The following is a 15099-nucleotide window of genomic DNA, read 5'->3' as shown; positions in this document are numbered from 1 at the left end:
CGCGTAGGGACGTGGATTGCTCCATAGAGATAGAAGAGAGACTCTGGGCAAGATATAGCCTTCTAAGTGAAGGAGAACTCAATTAAAATTGTTCTGGATCTGGTTCAGGTGTGGATAAGCTAGAATCCCTTTGGATATGGATAAGAGGCAAATAATTCTGGGCACCAGGGTGGGGAAGATTGATTGGACCAAGCATGTAATCATGTAAGGGAAGTATGTACCCAAACAAATTCAGTTGTTAGAATCACAGAAACATTACAGCCCAAGAGGCTGTCATGTGTCCCTTCATGCTCATGCCAGCTTCTCTGCGAGAGCAGCTCAGCTAGTCCCACTCCCCCATTCTTTCTACTTGATCCTGCAGTTTTTTTCTATTCAGGTAACTATTCAATTTCCCCTTCAAAGCCACAGTCAAATCTGCCTCCACCGCTCTCTCTCAGGTGGTGCATTCCATTTCCTCATCACAAGTTGCACAAAGATTTTGTTCCTTGCGTTGCCTTTGGTTCTCTATCCATTCGCCTTAAATTGGTGTCCTTAATCCTCCCAATAGAAATAGTCTCGCTCTTTTTAATCAGAATTTAATCACTCATTATTTTGAACATCTCAATCAACCTTCTCCCTTCTGAGAAGAACAACTCTGGCTTCTCCAATCTAGAGGTGGTTTCAATTTACCCAGGCGTAGATTAGAAAATCTATAAAGTGTGCTGCAAGAATAAATAAATAATCCTAGATTCAATATTGGATAAATCCAGGATCAGACTTGGACAATGATGCCATTGTAGTCAATTTTGAGTTACAGCCAGGAAGTGGAAAATTGGGTCAAAATTGGAACACACAATGACCAGGAGTTTCATTCAAATGTAGAAACACAGATTGAGGAAATTGCTTGGGAGGCAGCTCTGGACAGTACAGTTAGAGGGAAAAAGCAATGCATCATATAGCACAAAGGAAAATCAACCACTGGGGAAAAAGGACACACAAAGAGGAAAACAGATCACAGTAAGTGGTGAATAAAGACAGCAATTAAATTATTTCTACAGGTAGCATGGTGCCCCTCCTGGCCCAACAAAGATCTGCCCCTGGTCATGAACTTGATCAATTTCTCCACCTCCTTAGTTACCTTGAAAGGGACCTTTTTTTAAAGCGGCTACTTTGATTATTGGCACAATTAAGAACATTGATCTGTCATTGCATACTAACTGGTTCAATATTTCACATATAAAGTAGACATGCATGAAACTTGGAATAAATGTGTCTGTGTCTATGGACACCTAAAATATTCCCATGTGTAATTATATGTGTACTTTTGAACTGAGAGATGAAAACCAGACTACCCACTGATGAAATCTATACACATCAGCGCACATAAATTCTATTCATTCAACAATGCCAACAAATTATTTCACTCAACCATGCAATCAGGAAAAAAGATCTGGAGAGTATTCTGGTGCTCTTCCTTCAATCTTTCCATTTCAGGCATTGTTAGCAGTGATCCTATGTTGTGCTTACAAAGGAAAAGAGCTCACCTGTTTAACTGATGCCTTGGTGTTCCTGCATTGTCTCTGGGTATGGGAGTGTTCTCAAACAATCTTCCTAAAAAGAGTAACATCTTTTTGACGTGTTTCATATTGGCTCCGAAAGTTATTGAGGTCATCTAAGGCTGACATTCTTTTCTATCTTTAACCATAAAACCGCTCAACTTTATAGCTGTAGCATTGCTCTTTCAAAGTCAAGAAACATAACAAAGGAAGTGGCAAACATCAACCTACAACAACAGTCTGCTGTACAGCTGAGCAGACAGGTATTATTCAAGGGCCTGACTTGGATTGCAGTGTGAATACAGATAAATGTACTTTGCATCTATATATTCACTCAATAAACATCTGCCATCTCTATCAAAAAGCACCAACACAGTCTGCTTTTCACTGACACATTGATCCAGAAATGCAATTTGGCATTTGCCATAATCAGAATTCTTAATTAGACATGACGCCAGGGACTAATATATTGGAAATACAATAAGTTTTGAGCAAGTGAAAGTAGGAAGTGGTGGTGGGAGATGTGAGATCTGTGATAGGGCATGCAAGATTAAATACATAGAAACATAAATAGAAAATAAAAGCAGGAATAGGCCATTTGGCCCTTCTAGCCTGCTCCACCATTGACTATGATCATGGCTGCACATTGAATTCAATACCCTGATGCTGCCTCTCTTCCGCCCTCATATCCCTTGATCCATTTAGCCCAAGAGCTATATCTAATTCCTTCTTAAAATCACATGACATTTTGGCCACTACTACATTCTGTGGTAGTGAATTCCACACATTCACCACTCTCTGGGTGAAGCAATTTTCCTCACCTCAGTCCTAAAAGGTTCACCCCTTATCCTCAAACTATGACTCCTAGTTCCAAATTCCCCCACCATTGGAACCATTCTTTCTGAACCTATCCTGTTAGAATGTTATCAGTTTCTATAGATCCCCTCTTACTCTTCTAATCTCCAATGAATATAATCCTAACTGATGTGGTCTGTCCTCCTATAACAGTCCTGCTTTCCAGGAATCAGCCTGATAAACCTTTGCTGCACTCCCTCTGTAACAAGGACATCCTTCCTCAGATAAGGACACTAAAACTGCACACAATACTCCAGGTGTGGCCTCACCAATGCCCTATACAATTGCAGCAAAACATCCCTATCCCTATACTCAAATCCTCTCGCTATGAAGGTCAGCATACCATCTGCCTTCTTTACTGCCTGCTGTACCTGTGCATTTACTTTCAGCGACTGATGCACGAGGACACCAAGGTCTTGCTGAATATCCACCTCTCTCAATGAAGGCATACATACTATTTTCCTTCTTTACTGCCTGCTGTATTTGTGTGCTTACTTTCAGCGACTGATGCATTAGAACACCAAGGTTTTACTGAGTATCCAGCTCTCTCAAATAATAATCTGCCTTCCTATCTTTGCTACTGAAGTGGACATATATCCACCTTATATTACAACTGCAATGCATATGCCCACTCGCTCAGCCTATCCAAATTACACTGAAACATCTCTGCATCCTCCTCACAGCTCACCCTCCCACCCAATTTTGTATCATCTACAAAATTGGAGATAATACATTTAGTTCCCTCATCCAAATCATTAACATATAACATGAACAGTTGGAACCCTAGCACAGACTCCTGCGGATCCCACTCATCACTGCCTGCCAATCGGAAAAAGACCCATTTATTCCAACTCTTTGCTTCCTGTCTGATGACCAGCTTTCTAGCCATCTCAAGACACTACGTGCAATCCCATGTGCTTTAACTTTACATAGTAATCAGCTATGTGAGACCTTGTCGAAAGCCTTCTGGAAGTCTAAGTAAACCACACCCACTGGTTCTCCCTGGTCAACTCTACTAGTTACATCCTCAAAGAATTCCAGTAGATTTGTCAAGTGTGATTTCCCTTTTGTAAATCCATGCTGACTTTGTCTGATTGTACCGCTGCTTTCCAAATGCCGTGCTATGAAATCCTTGATAATGGATTCCAGCAACCTCCCTACTGTTCTCTCTACCTCCCTTGTTGAATAGTGGGCTTACATACGCCACACTCTAATCTGTAGGAACCATTCCAGAGTTCCAGGGGGGTGTTGTTGGGGGGGGGGATCATGGGAGAGGCAAATCTTTGGTTGAGGAAAAGAAAATCATGTCGGAAGTGCTAATGTGGAATGTTTCATCATCCAAACAAATGCAAAAGAGAAACTGGGAGGATGTAATAGAATCCTTCCAGGAATCGGGTGTGTAAAAGTGTAATCAAACCAGTTCTGGGAGTCCATGGGTTTGGAGCAAATATTAGTTTAAGACACCAGCGAAGACTTGCAGAATACAGATAAATGTACTTTGCATCTATATATTCACTTAATAAACATCTGCCATCACTATCAAAAAGCACCAACATAGTCTGCTTTTCACTGACTCATTGATCCAGAAATGCAATTTGGCATTTGCCATAATCAGAATTCTCAATTAGACATGGTGCCAGGGACTAATATATTGGACAGCACTGCTTTGGGACCACATAACTTAAATGCTTCAGGCTTGTACCAAAAGATAGTAATGCGAGGGCTGAAATAGCTCGTCACAAAGACGTAAAAGGGAGTTCAGAAAAAAAGGTCTTCAAATTGAAGGTGGATAGAACGTGGCATTCTCTGTCCTCTGCCTCATATCTTTGGTGAAGAACCGTCCGTAACTGCTCCGGGAGAGATTTAAGAAATCAAGTAAATGAGTGTGGGATTGGACTTGGCGCCTTGTGAAGGAAAGTACAAGTGCATGATAGGTGGGTCAGATGGTTTGTTTCTGCATTTGTAACAACTCTTGTTCTATGACTTTTCACAAGAGAAGAACAGTTAGCGCAAGATATTCATATTGTCAACGATCCCTGAGAGAGATTTAATAATTGCAGTTTGATTGGGCGCTGGCTCATGCCTTGAAGCAATGATACTAATATTGCAACAAATATATTGACTAGATTGTGCCTGCGTCTACTTTAACTTAATCAACTATAAAGGCTTCCCTTCTAGATCAGGACAAGAGGTAGTGTTCAATTTCAAGCAGTCTGGCTAGCTGGATTGCTGAAACAGAGATTCTATGACAGATTCCACCCTCCTCCCCATTTTCAGGCCATTCATTTCAATAATTTTTTTTGATAAGACAGTAAGACAACCTGTTATTAAACAGAGATTGGTTACTTGGATGCATTTCTTTATGTATCTAGCTCCTTCAGAGCTCTAGAAATTAAATCTCATTGTACTTCTGTTATGACTATTTCATGAAATCAACATTTAGAGCTGGTTCTCAGCTCCATTAGGAAAATATTGAGTAGCACAGGTACTTTTCTGAGGAATAGCCTCTTGATCTAATAATTTGCACACTTGGACATGTCTGTGTCCCAACCCTCTTTTTGATATCTAAGCATTCTCTAAGTCAATTTCCTGCAGCTCTTTGATATAATCATTGCTGCTATACTAATTCACTCCTCCATTTGCTCGTCTGGTAACAGATGACCAAATAAATTTGACTCTGCTGACTTGCCATGTGACATAATTTGCATTGTATGGTCTGTTCAAAGCATTTGAAATGAGCCCACCAAGATTTTAAGTGCCATCAAAGTGATCCTGGAAGAAAGGATCATGCTGTTCAGTATTCACACATTATGATTGAAGTTTTAGATTGCAACTCACAAAGCATAATCAGTTCAGCTTTTGAGAATGAAATATGGGAAATAGTCTTTAAGCTGTGGTGAGTCAAGACAAGTTTATCTGCTGGTTGCAAGATATCCTTTTCAACATCTTTTAATTGTAATATTCTTTCTCCTTCCCGTTATCACCCAGTTTACTAATTGCACGTAGCATTAAGCTTATTACAAATCTTGAACATTTTTTGCCCAGAGTTAAGTGTCTTATAGCCAAAGAAATTGCATGGCCCATGTTTCCACTGTGACCACAATCAATTCCTTGGATGGGTTACTTTGTAGAGTATTTATCCTCCATGTAGAAAATGAAAAACATGGAGTATTCCAAGTAACTTATTAACAAAGCCTTAAGTCAACTAACCATAGTGTTCACTTGTAGTAACTTAGGTCACAAATTGAGATAATGAACCAAAGACATCCTATTGTGAGTACTCTTAAGCCAATGCACTCCAGATTTTTCTTGAGTCTAGTTTTTTAACTCTGAATATTTTAGGAGCTTTTGTGTTTCAAACTGACCGAAAGCATTTCTGCCCAATTTATACCTGAAGGATGAGAATGAGCAAATGTTTTGCTTGCTGACCAGGGAAGGAATAAATTCTCCCTCATTCTTTTTGACTTGCATTCCCTCCACTGCTCCGATGTAAAGCTTAGAATGTTCTCATTACAACTCTTCTCTTGTCATTGTACCATCTTTGTTAAGAGAACGGAAGGGAATGTCAAATAAAGCCTCAGTGTAGTTTAGGGTTGATTGAGGTCCTGTAGTTGACAGGATTGGCAATAGCGTGTAAAGTGTTGATTTGGTATACTGCTGCCTGTTTCTGCAGCATGGACCATGTTCCAAAAAGTGAAGACTCTACTGACAATAGGGAATCTAACCTCCAGTGTGGGTAAAATCACAGCCAGAGGTTATCTTAGTAGAACTGCCCACTTCTTAGTAGTGTCTGGAACAAGCTGCCAGAGGTGGTAGTAGAGGCGGGTACAATTTTGTCTTTTAAAAAGCATTTAGATAGTTACATGGGTACGATGGGTATAGAGGGATATGGGCCAAATGCGGGCAATTGGGATTAGCTTAGGGGTTTTTTAAAAAAGGGCGGCATGGACAAGTTGGGCCAAAGGGCCTGTTTCCATGCTGTAAACCTCTATGACTGAAAAATGTTGCACACTATTTTTCATAATTGTGTTAAATTCCTTATTTTGACCTTGGTTAATATTTTTGGTTAATAATACTTGGTCTGGCCTACAAGTGACTCCAGTGCCACAGCAACATGATTGACTCAGAGCTGCCTTTTGGCAACTAGGGATGGACAATAAATGCTGACCAGCCAGCGACAGCCATGAATGAAAAAATAAGTGTCAACTCTGCAGCAATAATTTACAGAACAGCCATTCAGCCCTGTAGATCCATACTGGTGTTTATGCTTCCTTTATCTCACCCATCCATATATCTTTCTTTTTCATTTCTCCCTCATGATTTTCTAGTTTTGTTTTAAATGCATTTATGCTATTGTTTTCAATCTGCCCTTGTGGTAGGGAGTTCCATATTCTAACTGATCAATGGTTAAAGAGGGTTACTGAATTCGCTCTTAGATTTTCAGTAACTATCTATCTTCTGGTCTTGTTGTTATATAATTTATGGGATGTGTTTCTCAGTACAGTGAAATCAGTACATTTTTGGATTTTTCCACATCTTATTTTTCACAGCATACATGCACATTGACCATCATGACCATTCCTGAGGTATCTCAAGGGAAGAAGTCCCAGGAGTGAAGAAGATCTAAATTAAAGTTGTCTTTCCAAACAAGTCTTTCCTGTTAGGCTGCAATATTTTTAAACTACATTTCTATGTTTTCTGATGCATTTTTTATCATCACTTATTCCCATTTTCCTTCATTTTTGGACTTTTTTCACAGAATCCTACTGTGCAGAAGGAGACCATTCAGCCCATCGAGTCTGCACAATCCCACCCAGGCCCTATCCCCATAATCCCACGCATTTACTCTAGCTAGTCCCACGACACTAAGGGGCAATTTAGCATGGCTAATCTACAGGAACAGTGCCAGAAGACTGGAGGATAGCAAATATTGTCCCCTTGTTCAAGAAGGGGAGTAGGGACAACCCTGGATATTATAGACCGGTGAGCCTTACTTCTGTTGTGGGCAAGGGTTTGGAAAGGATTATAAGAGATAGGATTTATAATCACCTAGGAAGGAATAATTGGATTAGGGATAGTCAGCACGGTTTTGTGAAGGGTAGGTCGTGCCTCACACACCTTATTGAGTTCTTTGAGAAGGTGACCAAAGAGGTGTATATGGATTTCAGCAAAGCGTTTGATAAGGTTCCCCATGGTAAGCTCTTGCAGAAAATACGGACACATGGGATTGAGGGTGATTTAGTGGTTTGGATTAGGAATTGGCGAGCTGTAAGAAAACAGAGGGTGGTGGTTGATGGGAAATATTCATCCTGGAGTTCAGTTACTAGTGGTGTGCCGCAAGGATCTGTTTTGGGGCTACTGCTGTTTGTTATTTTTATTAATGACCTGGATGAGGGCGTAGAAGGATGGATGAGTACATTTGCGGATGACACTAAAGTCGGTGGAGTTGTAGACAGTGCGGAGAGAAGTGGCAGGTTACAGAAGGACATAGATAAGCTGCAGAGCTGGGCTGAGAGGTGGCAAATGGAGTTTAATGCGGAAAAGTGAGAGGTGATTCACTTTGGAAGGAGTAACAGGAATACAGAGTACTGGGCAAATGGTAAGATACTTGGTAGTGTGGATGAACAGAAGGATCTGGGTGTCCATGTGCATAGATCCCTGAAAGTTGGCACCCAGGTTGATAGGGTTGTTAAGAAGGCGTACGGTGTGTTAGCTTTTATTGGTAGAGGGATTGAGTTTCGGAGCCAGGAGGTAATGCTGCAACTGTACAAAACTCTGGTGCGGCCGCACTTGGAGTATTGCGTACAGTTCTGGTCGCCGCATTATAGGAAAGATGTGGAAGTGTTGGAAAGGGTGCAGAGGAGATTTACCAGGATGTTGCCTGGTATGGTGGGAAAATCGTATGAGGAAAGGCTGAGGAACTTGAGGTTGTTTTCGTTAGAGAGAAGAAGGTTAAGAGGTGACTTAATAGAGGCATATAAGATGATCAGAGGATTAGATCGGGTGGATAGTGAGAGCCTTTTTCCTCGGATGGTGATGGCTAACACGAGGGGACATAGCTTTAAATTGAGGGGTGAGAGATATAGGACAGATGTTAAAGGTAGGTTCTTTACTCAGAGAGTAGTAAGGGCGTGGAATGCCCTGCCTGTAGCAGTAGTGGACTCGTCAACATTGAGAGCATTCAAATGGTTATTGGATAAACATATGGATGATATTGGAATAGTGTAGATTAGAGGGGCTTTAGATTGGTACCACTGGTCAGCGCAACATCGAGGGCCGAAGGGCCTGTACTGCGCTGTAATGTTCTATGTTCTAATCCACCTAACACGCACATTTGTTTTGGAATGTGGGAGGAAATCCACGTGTCTGTAACCCAACAGACAGTGACCCAAGCCGGGAATTGAACCCGGGCCCCTGACCCTGTGAGGCAGCAGTGCGAACCACTGTGCCACCCATTTAAAAGGCTGTCAATATTTTGTTGGTTAATTTTAAAGATCTACACTTTTTATGACAATCCTTGGCCTTCCGCTTCTGCACCAACGTTTATTTTCCCACATTTTTCCCCCCTGATGCTCCATTTCACATGCATTTTTAAAGGGCTGCTGAAACAGAGGGACCTGGGTGTAAATGTGCATAGATCATTAAAGGTGGCAGGGCAGGAGAAAAGGACAGTTAATAAAGCATAGAATATTCTGGGCTTTATTAACAGGAGCATAGAGTACAAGAGCAAGGAGATTATGCTGAACTTATACCAGACACTAGTTTGACCTCAGCTGGAGTATTGTGTACAGTTCTGGGTGCCACACTATAGGAAGGATGTGAACGTATTGGAGAGAGTGCAGGAGAGGTTCAGAAGAATGATTCCAGAGATGAGAAACTTCAGTTATGAGGATAGAGTGGAGATGTGTGGGTTAGGTTGATTGGCCATGATAAATGACCCCTTAGTGTCAGGGGGACTAGGAAGATAAATATGTGGGTTTACGGTGCAGGCTTGATGGGGCCAAATGGCCTCCTTCTGTACTGTGGATTCTATGACTCTATGACTTTTGAACTGATGGGTAGAAATGATAGGATTATGAGGGTCAAGTGGTAAAAGTGTGTGGAGCAGTTATAAATGGTTAATGATGGAAAGGGAGTCAAGGTCTTGTGAATCTAATATTTAAAGGAAAATTTACATGAGAGATATGTAAAATCTGAGTATTACATGGGAGAATCGGTTTCAGATCCTTAAGATGCAGAAGGGTTGCGTGTCAATTTTGTAAATTCCACTTCTATTTGTTTCTGTCAATTGTAGTTTTTAGAATCTGCATACAATTGTGTCCGTTTCTAACCCCACCCTGCCCCAATCCTCAAAAAATTCAAAGATTCTATTGTTCATCAGTTAAAACTTAAAATGTATATAATTCCATAGCTATAGTGATAAATGCACATGCATATTATTGAAGACATTGAAGGGTGTTTGGTACCTGTATCTAAACAGAAGCTATGAACTCGATGTTTTGCAAGTGTACAGTCATGCAGTAAATGGTAGCTGGCTTACCAGTCTTAGGTTAAATAGATATCACTCCTTTCCTCTCTGCTCACCCTCCAACACAATTAATTTGGTGTTTGTTACTGCTGAAAAAAACACTTCTTCATATACAATGTTCATAGTTGGCATGTTTTAGATTTTAATATTGTTGAGTTGAGCATGAAAGAGAAAGTTCCACCAAAGAGTCCTTACAGGTTAATTAATGATGATCAATAAGCATTGGATGCAACACTGCTGATCTAATAAAGCAGTGGAAGTAAACCACTACTTTGGAGGAGAAGGGTTGAGAGCAAAGAAGATTTCATGAACTTCTAATGAATCGTTGTAGTTATAGAGTCAGAGGTTTACAGCATGGAAACAGGCCCTTCGGCCCAACTTGTCCATGCCGCCCTTTTTTTTTTAAACCCCTAAGCTAGTCCCAATTGCCCACATTTGGCCCATATCCCTCTATACCCATCTTACCCATGTAACTAAACGCTTTTTAAAAGATAAAATTGTACCCGCCTCTACTACTACCTCTGGCAGCTTGTTCCAGACACTCATCATCCTGTGTGAAAAAATTGCCCCTCTGGACACTTTTGTATCTCTCCCCTCTCACCTTAAACTTATGCCCTCTAGTTTTAGACTCCTCTACCTTTGGGAAAAGATGTTGACTATCTACCTTGTCTATGCCACTAATTATTTTATAGACCTCTATAAGATCATCCCTCAACCTCCTACACTGCAGAGAAAAAAGTTCCAGTCTATCCAGCCTCTCCTTATAACTCGAGCCATCAAGTCCCAGTAGCATCCTAGTAAATCTCTTCTGCACTCTTTCTAGTCTAATAATATCCTTTCTATAATAGGGTGACCAGAACTGTACACAGTATTGCAAGTGTGGCCTTATCAATGTCTTGTACAACTTCAACAAGATATCCCAACTCCTGTATTCAGTGTTCTGACCAATGAAACCAAGCATGCTGAATTCCTTTCATTACCACTCTGTCCACCTGTGACTCCACTTTCAAGGAGCTGTGAGTCTGTACCCCTAGATCTCTTTGTTCTAGTTCTAGAAAGATCTTAAATATAAATTGGAGCGGCAGAACTGTAATGTTCACAACCTGCATATATTGAACCCAAACCCCCATACCCACCAAAATTCTGCTGTAATACGTAGCTGCTCTGATCCAAATACGGTTTGGAAGAATACGGGAATGTGTACGTTTGGAGCTTAAAAATTGAAACCCTTTTAGTTAATCAAACTGCTGGTAGTAAAGGATTTGTTTCAACAGATAGAAACATGAAAATGTAAGGAGGAGTTGGACAGATTTTTAATTGGTAATGGGTTGAAGGGTTATGGGGAGAAGGCAGGAAAATGGGGATGAGGAGCATATCAGCCATGATTGAATGGCGGAGCAGACTCGATGGGCCAAATGGCCTAATTCTGCTCCTGTATCTTATGAACTTATGAATCAGTAGTGCGAGGAATCTTGTAACATATGCTGCATCCTCTTTTTCTGAGGGTTGTTGGAAGCACCTGTGTGTACAACCTTTTCCACATAAGGATAGCTATACCTATTCAGTGAGTCAGTGAAGTATGCACAGTGTTATGGGGAATCTGGGACTTGGATGTTATCTTTGTTGCATTTGTCTCCTGTATCCCCTGTTCCGTCAACTAATGCATGACAGAACAATTACTTTCTCCCTTTTGTTGACTAAAAAAAATTGCTCAGTTTGTCTTTTCACTGGTTATTTTTAAGGCGTGCTGGCGCCCTGCTACCATGTGGGGTGACAACAGATAATAAAAGTGACTGTTCTTTTGATGATAAAAATGAGTGGTTTCCTCCTTTTCTCTCAAGAGTAAAAGTTAGAGAAAGAATGTTGAAAGATGAAGGAATTCAGAGCAGCCCTGAAATAGTCAAAGACATCACTCAAAGAAGACTGCAACAAATGCCAGTTCATTGTACCTCCCTCACATCAGAATCTCCAACTGTTAATACAGTTAGTGAGCCCATTGCAGTTCACCAACCAGTCTTTGTTCAGTCTACTGATCCTGAAGACAGTGCCAACACAATGACAAAAGAGTACAAAAACAGCACAGCTGGTAATCGTGTACCAGGCAGTACCAACCTTTCAACAGCCAGAGTTGAAGAGACAAATGAGACAGAGTTTGGAAGATGTGTTTACAGCCCTGAGTCAAAACTGAATGAGCCTGGCAGCACGAGAAACTTGTTGAAAAGCCGCAAAGCTGTTCTACCTTCTCAAGTTCGCAAGCAAGAGAAGAATCCTGAAGAATCCGTCTGCGACATGAAAGTTGTGCATAAGGAAGATGAAAAACCACATTTTCTGGGACCATCTATAATTGACTGGTACAAACCTAAGGATACCAATCACAGGGGTGAGAGAGCCATGTATACCCAGAAAATGCCTGGGGTGCATTCTTATGCAGATGCTGGAACAGGAAAAGACCAAATCAAAGTAGCATCTCCTGAAAAATATAAACTGAAATATTCAATACTCGATAACTTTGAGGCACCGAAGGTAGACATCCCAAACAGTGAAGAACTTCAGGGCACCACGACAGATCTACTTAGTGGCGATGCTGGTACGGTGGCCACCAGGGTATCTGTTGCCAAACTTCGAAGAGCCTACATGGAGACAGCCAACGCCAGCCGAAACCAGGACCTGTAGGTGGTACTTTGAATGCTGACTTGTTTTGCTCGATTGTTGTGCATTTGCACTGATAACAGCTCAGAAATTGAACTTGCAAGACACACCTGAGCTTTCGCTTGCAGCCGTTACTTTGTGAAAAGTAGTCATGTGAAATGTTAACATTGCAATATGCTTGTTGCTGGCCTGTGCAAGTTATGATGCTGTGTAGTTGCTAAGTTTGCTAACTACCATGCATGATATAAGCATGTGGTGTGACGTAAACTGTTGAAGGGCTATTTCTCTGGGGTTCTTTTATAACTTTCCTTTTTTTTCTCTCTCTTGTTCCTCTCCCTCGCTTGCTCTCTTTTGCTCTTTCTCTCCTGTGCATTTTCTATTCTATGCTTAAAGTGAAGCTAATGTTGACTTAGTGACATCAGGCCTTGACTTGGCTGCCCCTGCTGAGATGGAGAAAGCCCATCGCAGGCCACGGCGTTACATTTCCTTTGGTGAGAATAGGAAGACCTCTGAGAGGTTTAGAACACAGCCTATAACTACAGCAGAGCGACAAGAGACAGCTAGGTAGGCCGGTATATGTGTATTAATTATATTGAATGTTTTTGCTATGCCCGCTAATTTCTGATCATGTAGTTTTAAAAGCCCCAGTCAAATTTCCAATAGAAGCCCATGAGGCTATTATTGTTTGTGGAGATGATGACAAGCAAGCATGCAACTGTGACCTCTGTGACTTCTACTCTATACTTCCCAATTCTATAACTGATCGGAAATACAAGGATGAAGAGTATTGGTCAGAAATGTTGAGTGTACAAACTGCGTGCTACTTGATCATTGTCCCAGAAGAGGACATTTTCATTTGGTTTCTCCTTTACTTTTCAATTACGTTTTTGTACACTTTTGAATGTGGAAAGATTGCAGAATTGAAAATAGTAAAGTATTCAACCGAACGTTAAACAACTATTTGCTTTAATTGAGTGCAAAGTCTTGAACTTTTCTTTTTGGTCAATAGTGTGTAGGTATTGTAGCAATCAAATAATCTCCCTGAAATTGCATTTGGACTAAATGTCATAAAAATCCAGCAACAGCAATAAATTCAAACTACTGAGATGCTACATTAGGAACTTACCAATGAATCTTTAATTAATTCATCACATCACATCAGAACAGTAACCTCTAAATATCTAAAATACCACGTTGAGTAATGGGGATCAACCCTAACTTTCATTCAATGTGGTAAGGCAATTCCAACATAAATTACCCATTTCCATTTTGGAAATTGCTGGCATGCTGTTCTGCATTAATGTATTTTGAGGGTGATTAAAGCAAAATTCAAACCCACAGTTTTCATCCAAATAATTTGTTAATCTTTATCTTGTAGGCCAGGGCCAATTGCACAATTGGAATCGACTGAAGGCAAGTTTTGGTTCTTCTTTTTATCTGTAACATATACCTGTACTTGCATCGTAAATGAATGTGAGACTAGCAAGACTTGATGCATTCTAAATTGTGTGGATAAATTGGAATGTGGAAAACGCAGGTGTGTGTATCTTGTACATTGCATTTACACATCTCCAATTGCTGGTGTATAAATTACCATGTCAGGATATTCGTATGTTGCTTAGTATGACTGAGCCTTGATTTTCAAATTGCAATAATTCCAATGATGATTGTAACTCAAAAGCACTGAGCACGGGAGAATCTAAGTTTCCATTTTCATTCAGACTGCTTTGCTTATCAGCGTTTTCGAACATTTTACTGCCAAATTCCCCAAACAGGTTACTGTTGAAGCAGAGCATTTCACTACAGTGAGAATTATGTTTTCATGGTTTGTAGTAACACAAGAAAAATTATCATTATGATAAAGAAGTAGAAACAAGATCCATTTAGAAATTGTTCCTATTTCTTGCTAAGTCTCAAAAGTTTTCTATCAATGTTATGACTGTAATATTAATAAACATAGGTCTGAATCTTAACTCGCAAAATCATGTGGGCTGGGATTCTGTCAGAGATTACACACTGAAGGACTACATCCATAAAGCAAGTACCTTTTACAGCCCTGCAGGAGAAGTAGGAGCATATACTCCCAGTCCAACAAACTACCCAATATTCCTCCCCCTCCCCGGCACCCTCCAACCCTCATCTGTCTGCTTCCTTAACCGCCTGCCCTCTGATCCCCCTTTCTCACTCCCCACCTTACAGTGCTTGCAACCTGTAACCTTGTGAAATAGGCTTCCTGCTCGAAAGGCCTCTAGTCTCGCCTGTCAATCAGGCTGCCTGGAACCCATCTGAATGAATTATCATGGAACGGTTACAACACAAAAGGAGGCCATTCGGCCCATTGTGTCCATGCCGGAAAAGGAGCCCAGCAATTAAAATCTGCTGGATGTTTAGAAAACCCATTCTTCCCATTTTCCCAGAAGCACAACAGTCCCTCTTTGTTGAATTTGCCTCTATACTAAAATCAAGGCCATAATTTTCATTTTGCTGTGCACATTTGGTGGTGGTTGTACTTGCATGTCTGTGGGAATGGAT

The 15099-nt window shown here is 40.8% G+C and overlaps 1 protein-coding gene across 1 annotated transcript in view; it reads left to right on the top strand.

Moving 5' to 3' along the window:
• svila (supervillin a) overlaps positions 1 to 15099 on the top strand; it is a 256345-nt gene that overhangs the window by 113485 nt on the left and 127761 nt on the right. The window contains exons 8-10 of the mRNA XM_078233529.1: positions 11760 to 12587; positions 12961 to 13131; positions 13946 to 13980. Of these exons, the coding sequence (XP_078089655.1) occupies positions 11760 to 12587; positions 12961 to 13131; positions 13946 to 13980 (1034 nt within the window). The remainder of the gene's footprint in view (positions 1 to 11759; positions 12588 to 12960; positions 13132 to 13945; positions 13981 to 15099) is intronic.

This window comes from Mustelus asterias, chromosome 2, assembly GCF_964213995.1.
Source record: "Mustelus asterias chromosome 2, sMusAst1.hap1.1, whole genome shotgun sequence".
Lineage (NCBI taxonomy): Eukaryota > Metazoa > Chordata > Chondrichthyes > Carcharhiniformes > Triakidae > Mustelus > Mustelus asterias.
The sequence above is the reverse complement of the archived record's forward strand: the minus strand, read 5'-3'. Positions and strand labels throughout refer to the sequence as shown.